This window comes from Squalius cephalus (assembly GCF_949319135.1).
Source record: "Squalius cephalus genome assembly, chromosome: 11".
In the NCBI taxonomy this organism is placed as follows: domain Eukaryota; kingdom Metazoa; phylum Chordata; class Actinopteri; order Cypriniformes; family Leuciscidae; genus Squalius; species Squalius cephalus.
In genome coordinates, this window is record NC_137132.1 from 15,205,067 (window position 1) to 15,226,801 (window position 21,735).

At 37.1% G+C, this 21,735-nt stretch overlaps 1 protein-coding gene across 2 annotated transcripts; it reads left to right on the top strand.

Annotated features, from left to right (window-relative positions):
• The first annotated feature begins 598 nt into the window (after window positions 1-598).
• Window positions 599-19,780, top strand: ubash3bb (ubiquitin associated and SH3 domain containing Bb). 2 transcript variants are annotated; one of them, XM_079886132.1, is made up of 15 exons: window positions 599-1,091; window positions 9,206-9,259; window positions 9,826-9,901; window positions 11,501-11,687; window positions 11,771-11,969; window positions 13,232-13,401; window positions 13,520-13,728; window positions 15,333-15,477; window positions 15,586-15,706; window positions 15,784-15,906; window positions 15,998-16,090; window positions 17,220-17,364; window positions 17,441-17,547; window positions 18,514-18,623; window positions 18,707-19,780. In XM_079886132.1, exons 4-15 carry the CDS (start codon window positions 11,685-11,687, stop codon window positions 18,842-18,844), a joined length of 1,563 nt encoding a protein of 520 aa, XP_079742258.1. In that variant the 5' UTR covers window positions 599-1,091; window positions 9,206-9,259; window positions 9,826-9,901; window positions 11,501-11,684; the 3' UTR covers window positions 18,845-19,780. The 2 variants fall into 2 exon arrangements, with proteins under 2 accessions (XP_079742258.1, XP_079742257.1); XM_079886131.1 differs by lacking the exon at window positions 9,826-9,901.
• The last annotated feature ends 1,955 nt before the right edge of the window (window positions 19,781-21,735 follow it).

Sequence of the window (21,735 nt, forward strand, 5' to 3'; positions counted from 1 at the left end):
TGTACATTTTTGGGTGAACTATCCCTTTATATTTGTTTTCACATAAGTTTTGAACTTAAGTTTAAATGAACTTGTCAATGTTTTCCTATTTCAGACTTCTATATCACAGGTCATTGTTCAGCGGTAGGTGGGGCTCCAATTGTTGTACGTTTCAGATAGAAACGAGAAACAATTGACTTTGCAATGGCCTTCCACACCCATCCTGTTTTTGTGTCGTAAAGAGGTTTTTGCGCAGAGCCAAAAGTGTTTTCTTTATTTCAATAAGATGTGGTTGCGAATAGGTTTAATTCAATTATATCGGTCTATGTATTATTATAGTCAGCACTACCAAATTACCACCAAAAAATTCTCCCATGTTGTCATATATTTTGTCAGTATGTTAATGAATCAAATAAATCCTTTTGACTCACTTTAAATTAGTATTGGAATTACATGGAAGTAAATAATGGTAAATAAAATATGTGATTGAATGTGTGGAGTTACTTATTTCATGTCGTGTGTAGGCTAACAGTAATGTAAAACCTTATTAACTTTGGACTTTTAGGTAAATTAGACTAATTAAAGAAGGTTAGTGTCAAGCATGACGAGTGAACGGGTCACTGCTAGTTTGACAAGCGTAACACTTGAGCTGTGTCTAAAACCTCGTGACCTGCCTATATAGATTGCTTTTTTTTTTGGCATACAGGCGCGTTTCTCAAATATGCTGCTTTGTTCACACTTGAAACCCGCCTATGATGGTCCAAATGTATTTTAGTATGTAGGGAGCTGACTAGATTTTGAGACGCAGACATTCTGTAGCTCGTTAATCTACTGTACTTACTACTACTGTATACAAACATACGCTGCCGCTGTCAGGAGGAGGGACCGATTATGCTTATTGCAGTCATAGTGTAAATCGCTAAATAAGCAGATGTGGATGTGTAGTACCCGACTGTCGTCAGTATCATTTGATGGGACTAAAGGATGGCAGCAAAGGAGGATCTTTACTCAAAGATTATTCCGCGCAGACTGAGACAGAACAATTGCGTCTCTGTCAAACATGGATCCAATCTGGACGTGCTGCTGTCGATGGGGTTTCCTCAGATGAGAGCGTAAGTCCCATATTTATAATATAGACTATAATGGCGTTCTTCGTAAAATCATCCATGTATAAATAATGGTTTTGTCTCTCAAAGTTCGTTTGTAGGGTGTCTTAACACGCTATAGAACCTAATTAAATTATTGTTGAGGTGGATTACTTCAAGTCAGTATAAAGTCACGAAACTGACTGAATAACCTATGGGATAATGTACACTAGACATGAAAATAATGGTTATCATGCAATGCAAATGGCTATTATATCGCTTACAAGAAAGGCTTGTGTTTGTCATTCAGGTCAGTGATGTGTTTTTGCAGCCACATTGAGCATCACATAAGAGAAAGTCTTCTAGCCATTTTTGGTAATTGTGTCAAAAAACCCACAGAGAGCATGATCTAAACTGGGGAATAATGTCTAAACCAATGTAACGATGTCATGGTATTTGAGAAAGTCATCCTTCAGTGTTTCCTTCACTAATATTTTATTATATACAATTATATAAATCTAAAATTACAATTATATATTATATGTGACAATGTAACAAATAAATGTAAAAACTACAACTATATATATATATATATATTCAAGTTTTTTTTCTATTTAAGGGCACTCGTAAGTGCATTTGTATTAACTAGCGTGTGTGTGTGTGTGTGTGTGTCAAGCTTAGTCAGGAGTTATTAATAAGCTTTTCCTCCTTTTCCTTTATGGATGTATGACCCACATAACAACAGTGAACTGTCCTGATTTCCTGTATAGGACTCTTTTAAAGTTAAGAGCTTTCAGATGTGTCAACTGCCCTGATGTGAACCAACTGAGATAGTAGGAGTACCATCATGACCCAGTCAATGTAAAAAGATGGTAAAGGTGTCCTGTAACATGAGGAAGGAACATCTGTGTTTATTACAGCATGAATGATTTGTAAGTCACAAGGTTTTTGTTTTCATTCTTATTTTGGCACATATATGAGAAAACCCAAGACTATGCAGCTGTTCAAAATTAAATAAAGCGCAGCCGATGTGCGCTCAGTCTTGTGTGGGAAGTTTCTTTTTTCTTTTTCTTTTGTGGTCCTGGTGATTACTTGTTTGGTCCTGTTGCATTTGGAACTGATCACAAGGATGTTTTTTTGGGGGGAAATTCTGTTGTCCTTTGTTCACCCTCATGCTGTTCCACTTCCAACCCCATATATTCTATTTTTCAGTGGAACACAAAAGCAGATTTTTTTAAGAAAAATCCTGACCACTTTAATGAAAGTGAAATGTTGAGCTCCAAAATGACAAAAAACACCATAAAACTTCAATATTACTTTCAAATTGATTGAAATTGAAATCATTATTCACTGATAACCTTCTCCTCCAGAGAGCTGTTAACTGTTGCAACCAGATCAGTTGGCGATTAGAAAATCATTTTGATCTGTATCGTTCTAATCAGTAGAATCATTCCTATCAGTAAAACTATATAGATCAGTATGATTCTGATCAGTAGAATCATTCTGATCAATACAATCATTCTCCACTTTTAGCGATACTTGCGAACTTCCCTAAGCACTTCCCCTCTGGGAATCCCCACCGCCATTTTGAAGTGCATTCAACTTCGTCCAGTGGACAACAAAGTTTTATTTGGACAGACCCTCTACCCCTCGATTCTGACCAAGGGAGTGAGTCTACTCAACATGTACACTTCAGGCAGATCCATAGTCCATAATTCCACCATGATTGTGACGTCACAGAAGGTCGCTCTTAATTTACCCCCACCCCACACATCTCTAGTGTATGATATTGGCGTTATTTTGACATTTAACTACATTTAATACTTGTTTTAGCTACCTTAAACTATTTTTAAATACAGTTATAGTTTATTGTATTGTTATCATTTTCATTTGTATATATTTTTTTTATATTTAATATAAATATATTCATATTTAATATTGGTTTATATTTAATTATTTAACAGGCCAAACATACTTACAGGCATATAAAATGGTGCATAAAACAAATTTATGTGGGGAAAAAAACTATATATATATATAAAAAAAATCAGCTCCATAGCAGATTCCAAGTGATCAAGGGCGCCATAGTGGGCACTCATGCAATGTAAGCAATGACATACACCCGAGTGAACGAGACGGAGGGAAGTTAGCGAGGGAAGGGCATAACAGCCTAGTTTTTGTGAACTGGATTAACAGATTATTTGAGAACATTTGATTCACAAGAATGATTCGTTCACAAATTGGACATCACAACCAGTGTTGGGGAAAGTTACTTTTAAAAAGTAGGCTAATGCATTACAATATTGTGTTGTTACTTTTCATGGAAGGTAATGTGTTGCATTACTTTAGCTTTACTTTTTCCTCACCTGAGCTGGGCTTGCTTATTTTAATTTTTTTTAATAACAAAAAACACAAAAGTTCTATTTTTGTGCAAATGTAAAGGCCCTTTCACACCAAAAGTAAAATGAGTAAGCCTTGACTGAAGAAAATGCAAATTCGTGGCTGTACAGTAAAGGGTGCAGCTTAAACAATTCTGGATGGCTGAGTGATAGGAAGCAGGAAATTTCAACTCTCTCACTTCAGCAAAAAAATAAAAATAAATGTGATGTTTATCTAGTCATTTTTGCTTATTAGTATGGTTGAATTGGATCTTCAAAGGTCAGCATCAAAGACTTTGGTTAATAAAGTGATATTAACTGCAATACGATAACCATCATATACACACAGCGTACACAACGCCTCTGAACTTTACTCCTGATTTCTCTCAACATGTGGACAGGAGAGGTGTCAATAAATGAATGGGAAACAAAGTAACTTGGGTTACTTATTTGAAAAAGTAACTCCGATATTTTTTTTGTAAATTTAAAAGTAATGCGTTACTTTACTAGTTACTTGAAAAAAGTAATCTGATTACGTAACTCGCATTTCTTGTAATGTGTGTTTTCGTTTCCCCCTACACTGATCACAACTTCTCTCTTAAACTCACCAAGTTTGTGGCAGTTCAAGTTCAAGATGAGGCAGATATCCAGATTTGCACTGAATAACAGCCTAAAGAGTCATTTTGACCAATTTTAATACTTTTATGGTGTATTTTTTTTTATTTTTGAGCTTGACAGAATACAGTTCTCATTAACTTTCATTATATTAAAAAAGTGTGGGCAAGATATTCTTCAAAAATTCCTCTTTTTGTTCACATGCTAACTGTCTGCTACTGATTTGCACTATTTTTACTGTGTATTGTTTACCGTTTGCTATGTATTGTATTTTGTGTATCATATGAATGATTGAGGGCTGTGTTGCACTGTCTATTGTAGGAGGTTGTGATCTGTTGTTGTTTATTCTTGCATTGGTTATGCACCTCGGTCCGTACGAAACAAAATTTCGTTCAGCTGTATACATGTATACTACGGATGAATGACAATTGAGCTTGACTTGACTTGACATAGTCCTACAGGTTTGGAACAACAGCAGGGTGAGCAAACGATGACAGTATTTTCCTTCTTGGTGAACCGTTAAGTCTGATTACACTAACCAGTCCTTCTCGTTATTCTCTTGCTCATACATATATCACCATTTCTGTCTTGTCATAGGTAGCGTTTACCAGTTGTCAGTCAGCGCGTATAATAGTGCTGTGGTTTCGTCTCAGGGTCACGCTGTGTAAATGTCATCAACTTCCTTCCTGAAAGATGACAGAGCAGGAGATGAGATAGCGACCATGACCTCCTGGTGTATAAATACTGAGATCCTGATCATTTTCCGTACTGAAAGGCCACATTATGTCCCTCGCAGGATGCATTTCATTTTTCTGTTGTGATGTGATGTTCTGTGGATACAAGTGGGCCGTCAGCTGTCCCTGAGGCCTGTCCTGGTCTGGCCACATTTGCCGACAGGCCTGCAGGTGTTGGCTGGCCATATTTTGGGATGAACAGCTGTGCTCTCTGTGTGGCAGGGATGGCAGCTGGTACTTGTGGGCCTTGGGGCTTGTGGGATAGTGTCTGTTGCTCTTGCCGGGCGTCAGTGAGATCAATCGTATCTTTTTCTTCTTCCTTTTTGGCTCAGCTCCCTCGGTGGCTGCTGGGATAAAGGAAACAGATGTAGGCCAGCACACTAGCGTCAATAGGGAGCGAACCTCTCCTCCACCTCTGAAAAAACAGACACAGGCACAAGAGTGGGATCCACAGAAGCAGTTGTTCTAAAGTCAGCCTACTCTTCCACTCCTCCACTGTTTATAAGGGGCCTGTATCAGTGTGTTCTCTCATTTGTGAGTCCACCATCTGTGGCGGTTGTGCGATTGCCAGAATGAGAGCCGTGTGTCCAATTGCGGGTGTCCTTCCACCCTCCTGCTCAGAATGAAGCTCTGGAAGAAACACAAGGACACAATGATAACAAATAAAAATAGTATTGTTACTATTTAGTGTTTTATGCCTGCTAAAGCTGAATTTTCAGCAGTCATTACTCCAGTTTTCAATGTCACATGAAATAACTATAATATGCTGATTTGGGGCTCAGGAAAGCTTGTTTCCACCACAGAATAAAACATTTTAAAAGATAATTGCGACTTTTTATCTCACAAGAGTTTACATGTAGCATTTCTGACTTAATTTCTCAGAATTGGGAGATATAAAGTCCGAATTGTGTGATGTAAAGTCGCAATTGCGTATTAAAGTCAGAATTGCGAGATATAAATTTGCAATTGCGTGTTATAAAATCAGAATTGCGAGATGTAAAGAACAGCATTTATTTGAAATAGAAATCTTTTGTAACATTATAAATGTCTCTAATGTCGCATTTGATTGATTTAATGTGTCCTTACTATTATAAAAGCTATTTATATTTAGAATCTTTACATGTAGGCTATTACTTTTGAGTGCAAACAGTCCAGTACTGCAGTACATCTATCTGTCTGCAAAACCAGTTGTTGAAAGTGTTTTTTTGAGCCTCTTGGCAAAGAATCAGGCTAAACGGAAGATCTGTAAACAGGAAACATAGGGATGCAGAGGTCTGAGCTGTGGGATTTCCCCAAAGATCCGAGTGAAAGGTGTGTTCATGCCTGTTTGGTCAGCTGGATGATTATGAAACAAACTTTGTGGAGATTATCTGAAATGATTTGTGGAAAACAATTAGATGCATCATTAAACAAGAACAAAAAATAGAACAGGCTGTAAACCTGTAAAGTTAATCTTGTTTACAGGCTGCTGGTTGCTAATGCTAAAAGCCATGATACAAATATCCACAAAAATAATCTCCTTTTAGATCATTTATGTCATATACCACAAAACAATACAAAGATTTTGCTCATGTAAGTGCCCCTCTCCATTTACATTTGTTTTTGTTCAATACACTTGAGGATATAGATGTACAAATTCATTGAGCAAAATAGGCGTGAAAGACTTTACTGATCACAGCTTTTCGGACGAACAGTCATAATTATTTAATTATCATATGTGTCACTGGAATTTGTAAAGAATCACCCCCCACTGCACCTTCAGCAAATTGTATATGAGTAATACAGGGTAAATTGGAAATAGCTAGTAAGACTTAAAAGGCATCTTAGGACATGACAGGTTGTGAGTGAGGCTTGTGTGGGCGCCTGGGCGGTTATTCAGTTTTTATCTCGTTTTAAGATGCATATTTGGTGATATGATGGGAAAATATTACTTGAAGCGTTATGACCTACTTTAAATTTTAATCAGTGGATGTTTTCATTATCATGCTTGGTATGCGCGTTAATATTTCATGTTGTCAAGAGCTTTTTCCATGAAATTAGATTGCCATAAAAACGGATTTGTTTTGTCACCCTCTTGTTAACTTGTAAACCTCTTCGGCCTCTTTCTCTTTTTCACTCAGTGCATACCGTGCATGAGAAAGTATTTCGGGCCTGTTACCACTGTGATTAAGTCTACTACACTGTATAGTGAGATGACTTGATCTGGGCTGCTTTATTATGAAAAAGTCTGTTCTAATAAGATAATGAGGAAATGAAAAACATAAATGTTTAATGCAAATAATAAAATGTAACTAACCATATCAAATCAATATATTATATTATATTATATTATATTAAAAAATAGCTAAATAAATTCATCAACTATTAGGGAGGACAAAACGCTTGACTTTTTTTGTGAGTTTCATGTCTTGTTTGTTGTCAAGTGAAATGCCATGAGCCTAATGATGAAACTGTGATATTTTAGCACAGATTCATCTGTTATTTGCAATATTCATCTGTTATTGGCAAATATGCAATATTTAGCCCAGTGATTGTCTCATGTGCATTGTAAAGCACACTTTGGTATATAAAAAAAAAAAATCCCTTTCATCTTATGTAATGGTTAATAATTTCCATGTTGTTGGGATTTACGCGATCATGGAAATACAATGAATTTCAAGTTTTTTTTTTACGATCTAGTCATTTATTTATGTTCAGATGTTGACTGCTGTTATCTACAGCAATTAATTAGTCTTTTCAATGAACAAATAATATTGTAAAAAGTTATCGCAAAGCTGTGATTCGTACTAGAAAAAGGGTTTAAACCGTCACAAGGGAGTAATAACTGAAAAGTCCGTTTTTTAACTTTTTTGAGAAATATACAGACTGTCCGTTGCTCTGGGTAAACTCTTTCCTGTTCGAGGTCTTTGCAGAACAGAGCTTAGGGGAAGTCCTGGTATACCGTGAGGTTTCGCTTCAGTGGTAATAGTTAAAACGAGGCTTTGTGAGGTCTTATGATGACCTGTTTATACAGGCTGAAACACTCTAATACACTCTACAATCCCATGATGTAACCACAGTGTCACTTAGTTGTGCTTTCAGAACAGAAACCGTCTCACAATGTTTTTTTTTGTTCTATTTGGTCACGCAAATGCTGTTAAATTTACCACCTCTTCTTTTGACATTAGATTCCAGGTTTTCTGAAAATGACAAATTAGGGTGTATTCTTACCCTGCCTTTTTTTTTTCATAAACGTCTTAAAGAATTGTTCTATCGTTTTTAAAGTATTTAATGCAATTACTTCAGAAGTAACTGTAATTAAATTACAGAAAAATGAATAGTAATCCCTTACGTTTCTTTTCCAAGGGAACACATTTTGTGCAAGGCTCCATAATACGCAAACTAACTATACTATCAAGCATAGTTATGCATATTTTTTGTTGTTGATCTCAAAGGTTGTGTGTTGAAACTACATTTTTGCACCAATTTATCTGTCACTTGTTAGAAGCTAGTCAAATAAAGATGTTTCAAAGAAGATCTTTGAAAACCATGAACAAAAGTATGCGAGATCAAAGAAAATATGATCCAAACTGCATTTACTACTGAAATACTTTCCATTTAAGGTGCATCTTAAAAAAGATGCACACTTTTTAAAGCAGAACTTTAACTTCAAGAAGCAATCACAGTGTGTATGAGACACTGAGGTGTGAGAGAAGTGTGATGATCACCTCTCCCACGCAGCATTTCAGCTTTTTCACTGGCTCACATGTTAGAAACTATAAAAAAAACCACATCTCATCTCCTTTTATACATGTTCCACTGTCACAGACCTCAAACATGGTGTCACAGTGTGAGCAATTAGCACATAGTCTATTAGATTCAAAAATCATGACACATGGTCCACTGGAAAATAACAAGTGCATCTTGGCTCTTGTACTTGTTGCTTAAAAATCAAGTTTTTAATATTCTTTATGTGTCTATGTGGTGTTTTTAATATGCTTTAAGACAAACCATGTGCAAATTCATAAGTCAACACCATTGCGGAGTATTTTCTCTTTAAAACTGTTGTGATCTAAAGATAGTCTCAAAAACATGGTTTGAAATCGCTGGTGTTAATTACATCACAAACTACCTGTAACCAATCATGTCAACGTGCCGGCGGGCTTTAGCATATCATTTCTATGCTGTGAAGCAAGAGAGTCTCAAGAGAAGCCATATTATCCCTGTACATTTTTCTGTTGATATGAAGAATCGAAGAATATAGCAGGTGAATTATGTATATGATGTATATTACGATGTTATGATGAACGATATGCCTTTCTCCATTGACGTTCTAAGATGTTCAAAGCGTTTCTAAGGATACTGAGGCAGCTGTCTGACTCTGAGATGGGGAACTTGTAGCTACTGGTAATTCTAAAATATTTTCTCTTTACAGGCTGAAAGCTCTGGCATCAACTGGAGGCAGAAGTGTTCAGCTTGCATGTGACTGGTGAGCTTTCCTAACTGCACCCCTAGGTCTTCAACCCTCCTCCTGGGGACCCAATATCCTGCAAAGTTTATTTCCAACCTGCTTCAGCACACTGAGTACCATGATTATCTGGTTCAGGTGTGTTTGTTTAGGGTTGTAGCTAAACCAGAGATGTGCTGTGTCCCAATTCGCTTACTATCCGTCCTAAATAGTATTTGAAATTAGAATTAGTGTCCCAAATCGTAGTATGTTGAAATGAGTTTTCCAAAGATACTCGGATGGTCTACTTTTTCCGCTTAGAATCCGAAGTGCAAATCCATGCACACTCTAATGGCTAAAATCACCCAGTGCCACAACCCACTAAGCGTTGGACAAAAAATTGGATTAGAACTACAAATAAACGAATAAAAAGTGTTAAAAACTAGTAGAGAGGTTTAGATAAAGGGGTTTGACCCTTGAGTGATCAGTAATCAGTATCTAACCTGACTTAAAGATATGTATTCAATGTTATCCACATTATATTTCATCTGCAACAGCATTGTGAACTTTTGTAAAACTTTTGTACTTTTAAAAACATCATTATGCAGATTGCAAAGGAGAGTTTCCTGCATGAAAGACCCACGACTGGCAGATCAACGTGCTGCTATATGTCTCTCCGAAACGGTAGGAAATTAAATTAAATTGACTGTGGAGGATTTAACTGTGACAAGACGATTGTCGGCATTTTAAACGTTATGACGAAGTAGTATGTCCCAAAGCTTGTCTAGTATTCTGCTACACACTCAAAAGTATGTACTTTTTCTTTACGAAAACAGTGCATTCTTTTAGGGCATAGTATAAGTAGGCGAACTGGAACGCAGCGGTGGTCTTATTATTGGGAGATACGAGGGTCCGTGGCTCTAACATTGGAGAAAGCGTAACAGCCAACTTGGATCATGTGTGCCTTGATAACCAATCACATTACAGCCTTGACGTCAATGAATTTCAGAGTTCAGAGTTGTGCGACAATCACTGTTTTCAGATACCATAGAAATGAATGAGAATTGCCGTAAACTGAATCATACCTGTCACCAAAGGTCCATGATTTTTTTTTTTTAAAGGACAAGTTCGGTATTTTACACTTAAAGCCCTGTTTACAGATCGTTTCTGATGAAATATAACGGTTAAGATTAAATTTTGGACAAATGCTGCTGTCCCGAGAATTTTAGGTTTCTTTCGCTTTCAGTAGACTGGTTGTATAGGTGCACTGGAACACTCCTTCCTAAAACGCATTAAACTTTCGTTTACAAAGACGTGAAACTCACCGAGTGGTCAGGGGTGTTCACTGATATGCTCACACAAAAATCGCTGCAAAAGATGCTTTCCAACAGGTTTTATCGTAGTTTTTGTCCAACTCCTTTGACTTGCATTGGATGTGCTGTGAGGTACGGTATTACTCCGCGCCGGAAACTGAAATGGGGTTCAGGGGTTGTTTTCTTCTTCTTCTTCTTCTTCTTCTTGTTTTTTTTTTTTTTTTACGGCGGATCGCAAACAATGAAATGCCATTGGTTTGCTTGCAAAGGTGCATTATCGCCACCAACTGGGCTGGAGTGTCTATTATTCAAGCTCTCAACGGAAGAATGTTTGGGTGTGAGGCGTTTGGAAAAATAGGTCCACAGTTTTACAACGAATGGTAAAACACCTGTTGGAAAGCATCTTTTGCAGCGATTTTTGTGTGAGCATATCAGTGAACACCCCTGACCACTCGGTCCACAAACAGCATTTGTCCAAAATTTAATCTTAACCGTTCTATTTCATCAGAAACGATCTGTAAACAGGGCTTTAAGTGTAAAATACCGAACTTGTCCTTTAAACTTTTAAACTATCCAAAACGAATGTTTAAGAGCAAATATGTTGAAGATTAGCCGATTGGCTGTCGATTCATTAAATGATAAGCCATTTTCCCACAAAAGCGGTTTATTCAGCGAAGTGAAGCCTCTCCTCCATTGACATCCTTTAAAAAAAATCCAGCCTCTGTTCTCCTTCCCTGCGTACCACAGCTTTAGCAGGCATTATGCTTTTTTACATTGGTTCCCCAGGAGCAGGGTTGAAGCCCTCAGTCTAAAGGAATTGTACTGCCCTCTAGTGCTTCATTTGCATCAATCCAGCAGTTCTATACATAAAACAAGCAGAATAATTGGTTGACAGTTACAATTACACATACTTTATAGGCTGGTTTAGCTGTTCTTTAGAATTTATAATCATGTGCATATGTCTCCTTAGGCTTTTCTCACATTTGGATGACCCTTTCCTGGACGACCCTTTACCCAGAGAGTATGTGCTCTACCTGCGCCCCAGTGGGCCTTTACAAAACCAGCTATCCCATTTTTGGCAGCAGTCTCGCTTGACTTGTGGAAAGAACAAAGCTCACAACATATTTCCACACATCACACTCTGCCAGTTCTTTATGGTGAGTCACAATTTCTATTTTAATCGTGATCTATTCTAATTATGCTGTTGAAATTTGTACATTTCTTCATTTTATGTTTACAGTGTCCAGACAATAAACTAGTGGCTCTGTGTGAAGCTCTGCAGTCTACAGTGAATCAGTGGAGAGGACGCTTCCCCAGCCCTTTGCCCCTGGAGCTCTACACCTCCACCAACTTCATTGGCCTCTTTGTGGAGGAGCAGGTGGCTGAGACACTGAAGAAGTTTGCGGCTGACTTTGCTGTGGAGGCTGCCACTAAAGCTGGTGGGGAGGCGTGATCAGAGCATTTGTCACAGATGGTGCCTGGATAGTGCTCACGTTTTTTTTCCTAATCAGCTCATTACTCATCCTCATGTCGTTCTTACTTGGAACATGAATGTTGAAATTTGGCAGAATGTCTAAGCTGCTTTTATCAATACAATGAAAGCAGGGCATTTAAAAAAAAAACAAAGTACATTTTTTGGGCTTTTTATGGATTTTTAAAGATTTAATTATCAGCGAATAAGAGTTGTTACTGTTAACTAAAATGGTAACACTTTGCAAGAAGGTTTCATTTCTTAATATTAGTTAATTTATAGTTAACTTCAACTAACAATGAAAAATACAATGAAAGTATTCATTAATCTTATTTGATGCTAAATTCAACTTTTACTCATACATTATTAAAATCCAAAAGTTGTATCTGTTAATATTATTTAATGGACCTGAGCTAACATTAACTTACAATGAACAGCTTGTATTTTTATTAACTAACATTAACAAAGAATAATAAAGTTGATGTTAGTTAATGCATTTATTAATGTTAACTAATTGGACCTTATTGTAGCGTTACCACTAAAACTAATAAAAATAATTTTCTTTAATTGAAATAAAGTTGAAATGAATTAGAAATATTAGACAAACAACTTGAAATACTAAAATTACTAAAACTGTAAAACAATTAGTAAAGATAAATAGATTTAAAAAAAATAAGTGACAAAAGCACTTAAAAAAATTAGTAATCTAAAATTTAAATACAAAATTTAAATATTACAAAAAAGCTAATTAAAAATATTAATAAACACTATAAGCAAAACTAAAATAATGTTCTTTTCCTGATTCAAATTTATCATATGGCTTCAGAAAACTCATATAATGCACATAATATCATATAGGATCATTTTATGATGCTTATTTTTTCCTTTTTGGAGCTTGACGACCCATGGACACTACATGCTTTCAATATATGGACAAGAGCAGCAAAAACATTCACCTTTTTTGCTTTACTGAAAGACATGACATCAAAGACATGAGAGTGAATGATGACAGAATTTTCTATTTAAAAGAACTATCCCTTTAAATCTATAATTTTCCAAGATAAATTGCTAAACTATTAAACATTATGAATGATTTATGTTTTAAAAAATCTGTTCAAATTGAATTAACTGATACTGATTCATTAATCAAAAAGGGTATTTGAATAAAGAATGATTATCAATTCATAAAAATGCTCATGACACTAGTTATTTTATTTATTTATTTCATAGATGTCCATGTGGAACCACATAAAAAGCAGCTTCATTTGACTCTAGCCTATCACTTCCCAACCAATCATTTTTCTTCCTTGGAAAAGTTGGCAAGAGGGATTGAGGTAAAACTGGGTTGTGACTGGCTAGCTGCCCTCTTTTCACGGGACATTCGATTTGCGAATCACGAGGTGAGGCCCAATTGAGCCAATGTCCTACTATTATTCTCATTCATGCAGTTTTATTGTTTTACTACTGTAGTTCATGCAAATCCACTTTAATGCACACTAACCTCTGTTTCACTGTCAGACTTTGCGAGTGATGTACCCCTACACTCCTCAGAATGACGATGAGCTGGAACTGGTGCCAGGAGACTTTATCTTCTCATCTACAGTGGAGCAAATGAGTACAAGTGAGGGCTGGGTGTACGGCACGTCTCTGGGAACAGGCATCTCTGCACTGCTGCCTGAGAATTATGTGAGCCCTGCAGATGAGTCTGACACGTGGGTTTTCCACGGGTAAGTTCTCCAAATGATCAGTTCTCAGCAAGACTCTTTCACATTGCTTGAGGCTCAAGGGAAAGTTCCCCTAACACATACTCACCGGATGCATCCGAAATCACATACTTCCCGAGTAAGTACTTCTTTTGAATAAGAAATCACTTTGTTTGCATCCATTAAACAAGTATGTTCGATGTAGTGTAAGAGGGGATGTGGAATGAATTAATGCAGGCATACAAGGAAATTTGGAACTTTATTGGATACTTTTATTTGTCAGAGCTCATATAGGGAGACACACACTGCAGTAACGCTCGCTTCACCTACGTGCTCTCTATACTATTCTTTTTTTCCGTCATACATACATGTGCATGTCCCTTTTCACACATAACAATAACTGTGCATGTCAGCTTACTAATTCCCCATACCTATCCATAATGTCACAATTGCATCACCCATGAACAGCAAATCAAATTATCCAATTTATATAATACTAAATAGTCACACAAAATAAATCTCACAATAGTATGAATGTTATCCAGACATACTACATTCACCATGTTTTCATTGTCATGTGACCTACCAGCGTCAGTTGCGTCATTTCGTTGCCATTTTAGAAATCCTCTCCCGTGGCCTCATGGGATAGTAAAGTGTCCATTGGATGCGCACTTCGGAATCTCGACAGAAGTAATGTCATCCGGGTACTTTTCACCTACTGTTTTATAAATACTGTGAATTCGGACATAGGAAGTATGCAATTTCGGATGCAGCCATCCTCATATCATTCCTAGACAATATGACTTACTTTGAGAAATGTCTCAGTGTTTTTTTTGTTTTTTTTTATCCAAACAATGGAAGTCATTGGGGTCCAATGTTGTTTGGACACCAATGTAAAAAAAATTGTGAGTGTTCCACAGAAGAAACAAAATCATACAAGTTTTGAATGACATGAGGGTGAATAAATGATGTCTGAATTTTCATTTATGAGTGAACTATCTCTTTAAGCATTTGAACAAACTCCAAAATTCATAGCAAACACATAGAAACATGTCAGAAACTACTTGGCAAACTAAGAGGCCATTTACATGACAGTTTTCAACTAAAAACAGAAAAAATTGTATGATATTTGTATTTAGGTTCATTTACACTTTGTTTTCACTCATTTACATTTTGGGGGCCTGAAAACGCAAACTTTTAAAAACGGGATTCAAAGTGTGCAGGTTTTTGAAACCGATACCATTATTGTCTCTGTGTAAACTACAAAAATGCGAATTCTTGAAAAACTGTGACATCATGCGCATGTGTATTACGTGTTCAGTCTATCCGTGTGAAGTGTTTCATAACAAAGTGACATCGCCAACTACTGGCCTGGCATGCAGAATACAACGTTTTTAGTTGTTTTTTGACAATGTTGTCGTCTATACATGAAAACTTTTCTGTTTTTAGTACATTTGTTGTCGTGTAAACCAACCTACCCTTAGAAAACCTAGTTCAACCACATAACATTAATGCATTAATGTAAAAATGTAATCTCATTTTCAGTCTGACTGAGTGTTAAATGTGTTAAATGTTAACAAAGACAATGTTTTGCAGTGCGTTTAACTCTTCTCATGCTCCTTGAACAGATCGCACTCCTTCTTTTGTACTTCTCCTTCGGAAAAGTGTTCCAAAGAGAGCAAAGCATTGGATGGGCTGCTCAACCTTCGATGCTTTGAAAACTCAAAGCTAGGAGAGTCTGCCATCTTGAGTGTTATTTGCCAACCTATGCAGGTGCCTAATTATTTATGAGAAAAAAAAAACTTTAAAATAAACATTGGGTTTGTGCAGTTGCTAATGATTTGAGTAATTTATTAATGCATTTTGTGCTGTTGATGGTAGGTGCTTCGCTCCAACATGCAGTCTCGATCCCCTAAAAGGACCCTGTTTGTATGTCGGCATGGAGAGAGAATGGATGTTGTGTTTGGGAAACACTGGTTCTCACAGTGTTCTGACTCCAAAGGTAATCTGAACGGACAGGTCGTGGCGCCTCGCTCACATGGTGCTGTTTGTTTGCCAGCTCAGTTTGTCTTCCTGTAGGCAGGTATGTGAGGAGGAACCTGAATATGCCTGCTGCACTGCCCGCCAGGGGTGGAGCGCACAGGGACTATGAAATGGATGCTCCTATCACAGTGGTTGGATCTACTCAGGCTAAGACAGTGGGTATGTCTGCTCAATGTTTTAATGTCCACATGAAATTTCACCAATCGAATTGTCCATCATGCTCTTTTTATGTCATCTGTCTGATTTCCAGGTGAGGCTCTGCTGGAAAGTAATACCAGTATTGATTTTGTGTACTGCTCGCCCAGCCTCCGATGTGTCCAGACGGCTCATGAAATTCTCAGAGGTACGTACTGCAGTCAGGAATATGGAGGCAGCAGTGATGTAATGGATAAGAATGCCAACATGATATAAAGAAGGGTAGAATTTGCCACTTGACCACATGACCTACAATTGGAAGAATCACACTCTTATATCGTTAACGATATGAATGAGAATTAATGAGCTGATTCAGTTACTGTCAAAAATTACACCTGTGCAGTGTGAACAAATCTATACATGTCTACAGGAAAATCCCTATATGTGTGTATGTAAATGTCTTTTAGACCAGGGGTTTTTAATCTTTTAGATGCCATGGACCCTCAAATATGATGATCCCCTTGTGAGGGACCCCCTCTCTAAAATATAAACGGTAGCAATACATTTGCATGTACAGTATAAAGGTCCAATTTATACTGTGAAAAATAAAAATACATTAAATACACAACCGTTCAGTCAGTAAGATTTTTGAAAGACGTTTTTTATTAATTGATCAACAATGACTAAATACATGAACAGTGTAACAAATCATTGGCATCTTGGTTTTCACAAAAATATTAAGCAGTACAATGGTTTTCAACATTGATAATTATAAGAATGTTTCTTGAGCAGCAAATATTTGAATAATTTCTGAATGGTCATGTGACACTGAAGGCTGCTGAAAATTCAGCTTTTCCATCACAGGAATAAATTAAAATATATTCAAACAGAAAAGTTATTTTAAATTGTAATAATGTTTCACAATTTTACTGTTTTACTGTATTTTTAATCAAATTAATGCAGCCTTGTTGAGCATAAGATACTTATTTTAGAACATTAAAACGTCTTACAGACTGTGAAAAATATTAGCTGGAATATTTAATGGATATTAATTGAATATATCAATCTATTTATGTATATTTAGTCCTATGAAGTTGCACTTTTCTTCCACCCACCAATAGAATTTCCTTGTGGCTCCCTGGGAGTCCCTGGACCCCAATTTGAAAACCCCTGTTTTAGAGAATCACAATTATATTAGATTTGTACTTATAATATCATAATAAGTGTGAAAGAATGACACTCTGTTATGCTACATCTTTATTGACATTGTCACTTTATTTTTTAATTAAAAATGTTATATTTAAATGCTCTGTGACATGTGTCATGTACTACTTTAGGAATGCAGCAAGATGGCACAATAAGCATTCGAGTTGAGCCTGGGCTTTTTGAGTGGACTAAATGGGTGTCAGGGACATCTTTGCCTGCTTGGATACCCCCCACAGATCTTGCTGCGGCCAACCTTAATGTAGACACAACGTACAGGTAACAACTGGAGTGATCATGTACTCTGGCCTATGTATTTCAAATTCAGTCCTAATCAACAGCTGCCTTTCCTCAGACCCCACATCCCCATTAGCAAGCTAACCGTCTCGGAGGCGTATGACACGTACATAAGTCGCAGCCACCAGGTGACCAAAGACATTTTGGCATACTGCAAAAATAAGGGTAAGTGATCAAAATACTGCTTTTACTTGACTCACATATCTTTACCATAGACTGTAAAAAAGCTGGACGACGCGTCTCCACCACTTCCCTCCACTGTAGAAAAATTAAGCCAAAATATGCCAGAAATGGCTGTTGCCGATTACGTCCTTCGGAGCCCGATTCTGCGTAGTAGTGATCCTGAGGTGGAGACGCGTTATCAAGGTCCCGTCCATATTCCTGCTCACGCAAGCACAGCTGTCAGTTTTTATGTTTTTATCGCATCAAATAACTAAAACCAAATTATTGGAAAAACACTTGAACATACGACTGTGTGATAAGAACTACAGTACTGAAAATGACAAAATAAAAAAATTATTTGAAGTGTAATTGGATTTTTTTGTGTGGATTTTATAAGTTTGACTTGTGTCCCATTCTATTACATGGAGAGGGTGGGTTTTATGACCTATACTGCAGCTAGCCACCAGGCGGCGAACAAAATGCTTTGGCTTCACTTTTCCTGACGTGTGCGGTACGCTTGTAGCCTAGAAATCTAGACATAATGGCGGCAGAGTTGCGACGGTTCCGCGTGAATTCCCTGCTACTTGAAAACAAAGAAGATGGCTGCTGCTGCTGGCTAAGAGAGGTCTTTCGAATCGGCTTTGGCCGCGACTCTGGAAGACTTGGAGTTAAGTTTTTTTTTTTTGAGAAAAGAACAAAGAATGGCACTGAAGTCATTCTTAAAAAAGGAAGATGTGTTCAGACTTTTGCCGACCAGATACGGCAAAAGTTTAATCTCTCTGACTACGTCACCTTCTTCGTTGCTCTGGTTGGTTGTAGCGCTATCCTATTGCGTGCAGAGGGAATTTGAAAGACAACCATTTATCCCACTTCTCGGATTGAGCCCTGCCAATGGTGTGTTCCCAGGCTTGTCAGGCTAGCACACTTGTTCTTTACTAATAATAACCCCCTTCTCTTTTTTTATATCAGGAAAAAATATTCTGTTTGTTGGACATGCTTCCTCTTTGGAGGCCTGCACTCGCCAGATCCAGGGTCTTTCTCCCCAGAATCCTAAAGATTTTGTGCAAGTAGTCCGAAAGGTTAGTTTCACTCTTTTACTTTAAACATTTGAATTTTATACTTTAAAAAGTGATGCTTTATGGAAGCCGATCTTTCCATCCAGATTCCATACCTGGGTCTCTGTGCCTGTGAGGAGCAGGGGGACTCGGGAGTCTGGCAGCTCGTGGATCCACCAATTCTTCCTTTAACTCATGGGCCCAACCACAGCTTCAGCTGGAGAGAGACCCTACAGCAAGAATGATCTTATCTGCAGGGTCATTCCACAAGAGACTGAAATGCTACCTGCACTGGAAGCACACAAATGAGAATATTTTTTAAACAGAACTAATCTGTCACGTCTTTAAGTTATGCAAATAAGATATTCATACAGGATGTGGCAGAGTGGCTTTTGTTTGCAGGTGGACAGAGGAGACTGCACTGATAAATTAAAATTTGTGGTAGTGTTTACTGAGCCTTTAAAGAGGCTTTCTCAGGGCATTGGCTATCACTTTAACTGGTCAAAATGCACAGTGGCATAATGCAGCACTTATTATAAAGATTAAAGATCATGTCCTGCCATGCAAATATGTACAATTCTGCAAGAGCTTAAAGGCAGCCATGTCTCAATTATTTCTCTTGCAAATGTAACTTGAATGCATAAAAAGTGTAATATTTGTTTTAGCATAGCTGAATGGATATCAGATGCATTTGTAATATCTTTACATTAAAGCTGAAGTGTGTAATTTTTAAAAACAAATAATTAATATTGTAATTAAACTTAAATTACAAGTTCCTGTCCCATCTCAGAGCAATATGATCAGATAAATATAAAGTTATTTGCAGGTTGATTTTCCTCTTTTCACTCTTTGGCTCTATCACTGTTTGAGCAGCCGGGGACTGCAGCAATGCTCAACCAGTTGCATGAGTTGGGGGGAGGCTGTCAATTTTTCGACCAATGATAGACAAGGGGGTGTGTTCTGGAAACCTGTTTGAAAACAATAATGGACCCTTTGCACAGACAGTTTTAATGGTCATCAGCATCATACATTTTTTTAATTTGTGTATGTACATAACACTATAATTTGTATTATATTACCTTTGCATCAAATTTAAAAAAACTAGTTAACGCTGCTGTGAGGGTGTTTCTAATACAGCGGCTGTGGGGGTTACGATAAAATTGCTATATGTCTCTCTTCTGAATGCCGTTATCAATCTCTCCATTTTGTTCCTCTTTTTGAAAGTTGTGAAAACACTATTGTCAAGTTTTTCTTTTTGATATTTGAGCAAATGAGAACACAAAAAATAGATGTAATGTTTTCTCTCAATTAGCCTACCGCAGCACCGCTATAGAAGTTAACCCAACTATGACGACTTCCGCTTCTGAGAAACCCGGAAATGTGAAAAGGGTTAATTGTTGCAAATACCTTTGGTTAGGTAAGTGGTATTTACACACTTCAGTTTTTTTAACACCATCTCAACCAGACGAATCACGGTAAGTTTCCAGCGGATGCACATATTATTAAAAAACTATTGATTGAGTTATACTGTAGGCCTATTTTGACTAGCTGAAAGGCTCCATTTAGCAGTATCAACGATTAATTCAAATCATTAGTCCTTCTGTCAAATATACCATATTTCAAAGCGACAACTCATTCAGTAAAATTATTCGATTAATAATATAGGCCTACGTGGAAAAGTTAATATATTGTTTGAGTGTTTTTATAGCCTATGAGCTGTTTCAAATTTGAACAGCTGCCTTTTTGTTATTATTAATGACTTTTTTCGAGAGAATGATCAAAGATTTTATACAAAAGGACTTTGGGATCTGATAACTTGTAGATCCCTAAACGAATTTGAGTTTCGTTTGAATTAACGTTAATGCATATGGTTGGGGATACATGAAAGTACAATCAACACCCTCATAACCTGCTTAAAAACACACAATAAACAGCAATATGTTCCTAGAGATGGCTTTATTTGAATGTTTTAGAGCAATGTTCGAAAGAACCGATTCGCGGAAATGATTCGAACGACTGACAGCTGCTCAACGGTCGGCTAATAGAGACAGACAGCGCCTCATGGGCAGTGCAACAACCCTCCATCCCCACTGCAGAAAAGAAAAATACTGCAGAGAGATATCATCATCATCATCATTAAAAAAAGAGCACCATAACAGGTACGATAAGTAGGTAATTAATTTGCTTTCGGCCATTACTCAAAGCTAATAAATGCACGTTTTATTAAATTACGTCCAGTGCCAATTATTTGGGCAAGGATCCATTAAGAAAATCGGCTCTTTGAGAGCTCCCATTATCTCGTTGATCTGCAGATGAAAGTTTTGAGAAGATAAAGTGTCTCACGCCTTTGTAAGGTCTCATTTGCAGTCAGCTGGTTTCGCGCCTTTGCGGGTGAAAGTGTTATGGCGCGAAACAAGTCGATTGAAAATATAATTTCTGTCAATTATGCGGAGTTCGCGCCTTTATCAGGTACATCACCATTAAGTGTTGCCAACCCTTCCCTTTTTACAGTCAATTTGCCTAAGTAAGTTAAAAGTAGAGGATAGTTACAAAAAAATGTGAGTATATTAAAAACAAATGATCAATCCAAGTATATAATAATGTTGACAATTAAACCATACTAACTGAAACTGAAGAATATAAACTATAACTGTTTGATTTATTATTATTATTATTTAGTTTTAGCTTCCGACTGAATCATTAAGGCCCTTATGCCACCATGATAAACGCCCTTGCTCAGGTTTCTAAAGGACAACAATATTAAATCTGTAATGTCCTGGTTTAACCTCAGGTATCTTGTCATATGGCTTCTTCCTTTGACCTGTGATTTGTGGGCTAATCTGATCTATTAGACATTTGTTCTCTTCGATAAAGATTCCCTCTAGCAGCATCCTGAAATTAGATTGAACAAATGCAGCATTGATGCATTTGTTCAATTACTGAGAGCCGGTCAGTTCAGGTCAGCTACTGTTAGAGATGCTCATGGGAGGGAGTGGTTTCGATGGCAAACTCCAGATATAGAAGCATCTTACATATGTTACGTTAGATGAGTGCAATTTTAAGCAAATACCTTTCAGTTTAGATCTCAGTGTCAGAATTAACATAAATGAGTCTCTGATTAGCATTTTACGACTTA

Bases quoted from the DNA above. Each gene is read 5' to 3' on its own strand.
- ubash3bb (XM_079886131.1), top strand. From the start codon at position 964: ATGGCAGCAAAGGAGGATCTTTACTCAAAGATTATTCCGCGCAGACTG. The intron at 15,907-15,997 runs GTATGTCTGCTC...TCTGATTTCCAG, and splicing joins TACTCAGGCTAAGACAGTGG to GTGAGGCTCTGCTGGAAAGT. The intron at 16,091-17,219 runs GTACGTACTGCA...GTACTACTTTAG, and splicing joins GGCTCATGAAATTCTCAGAG to GAATGCAGCAAGATGGCACA.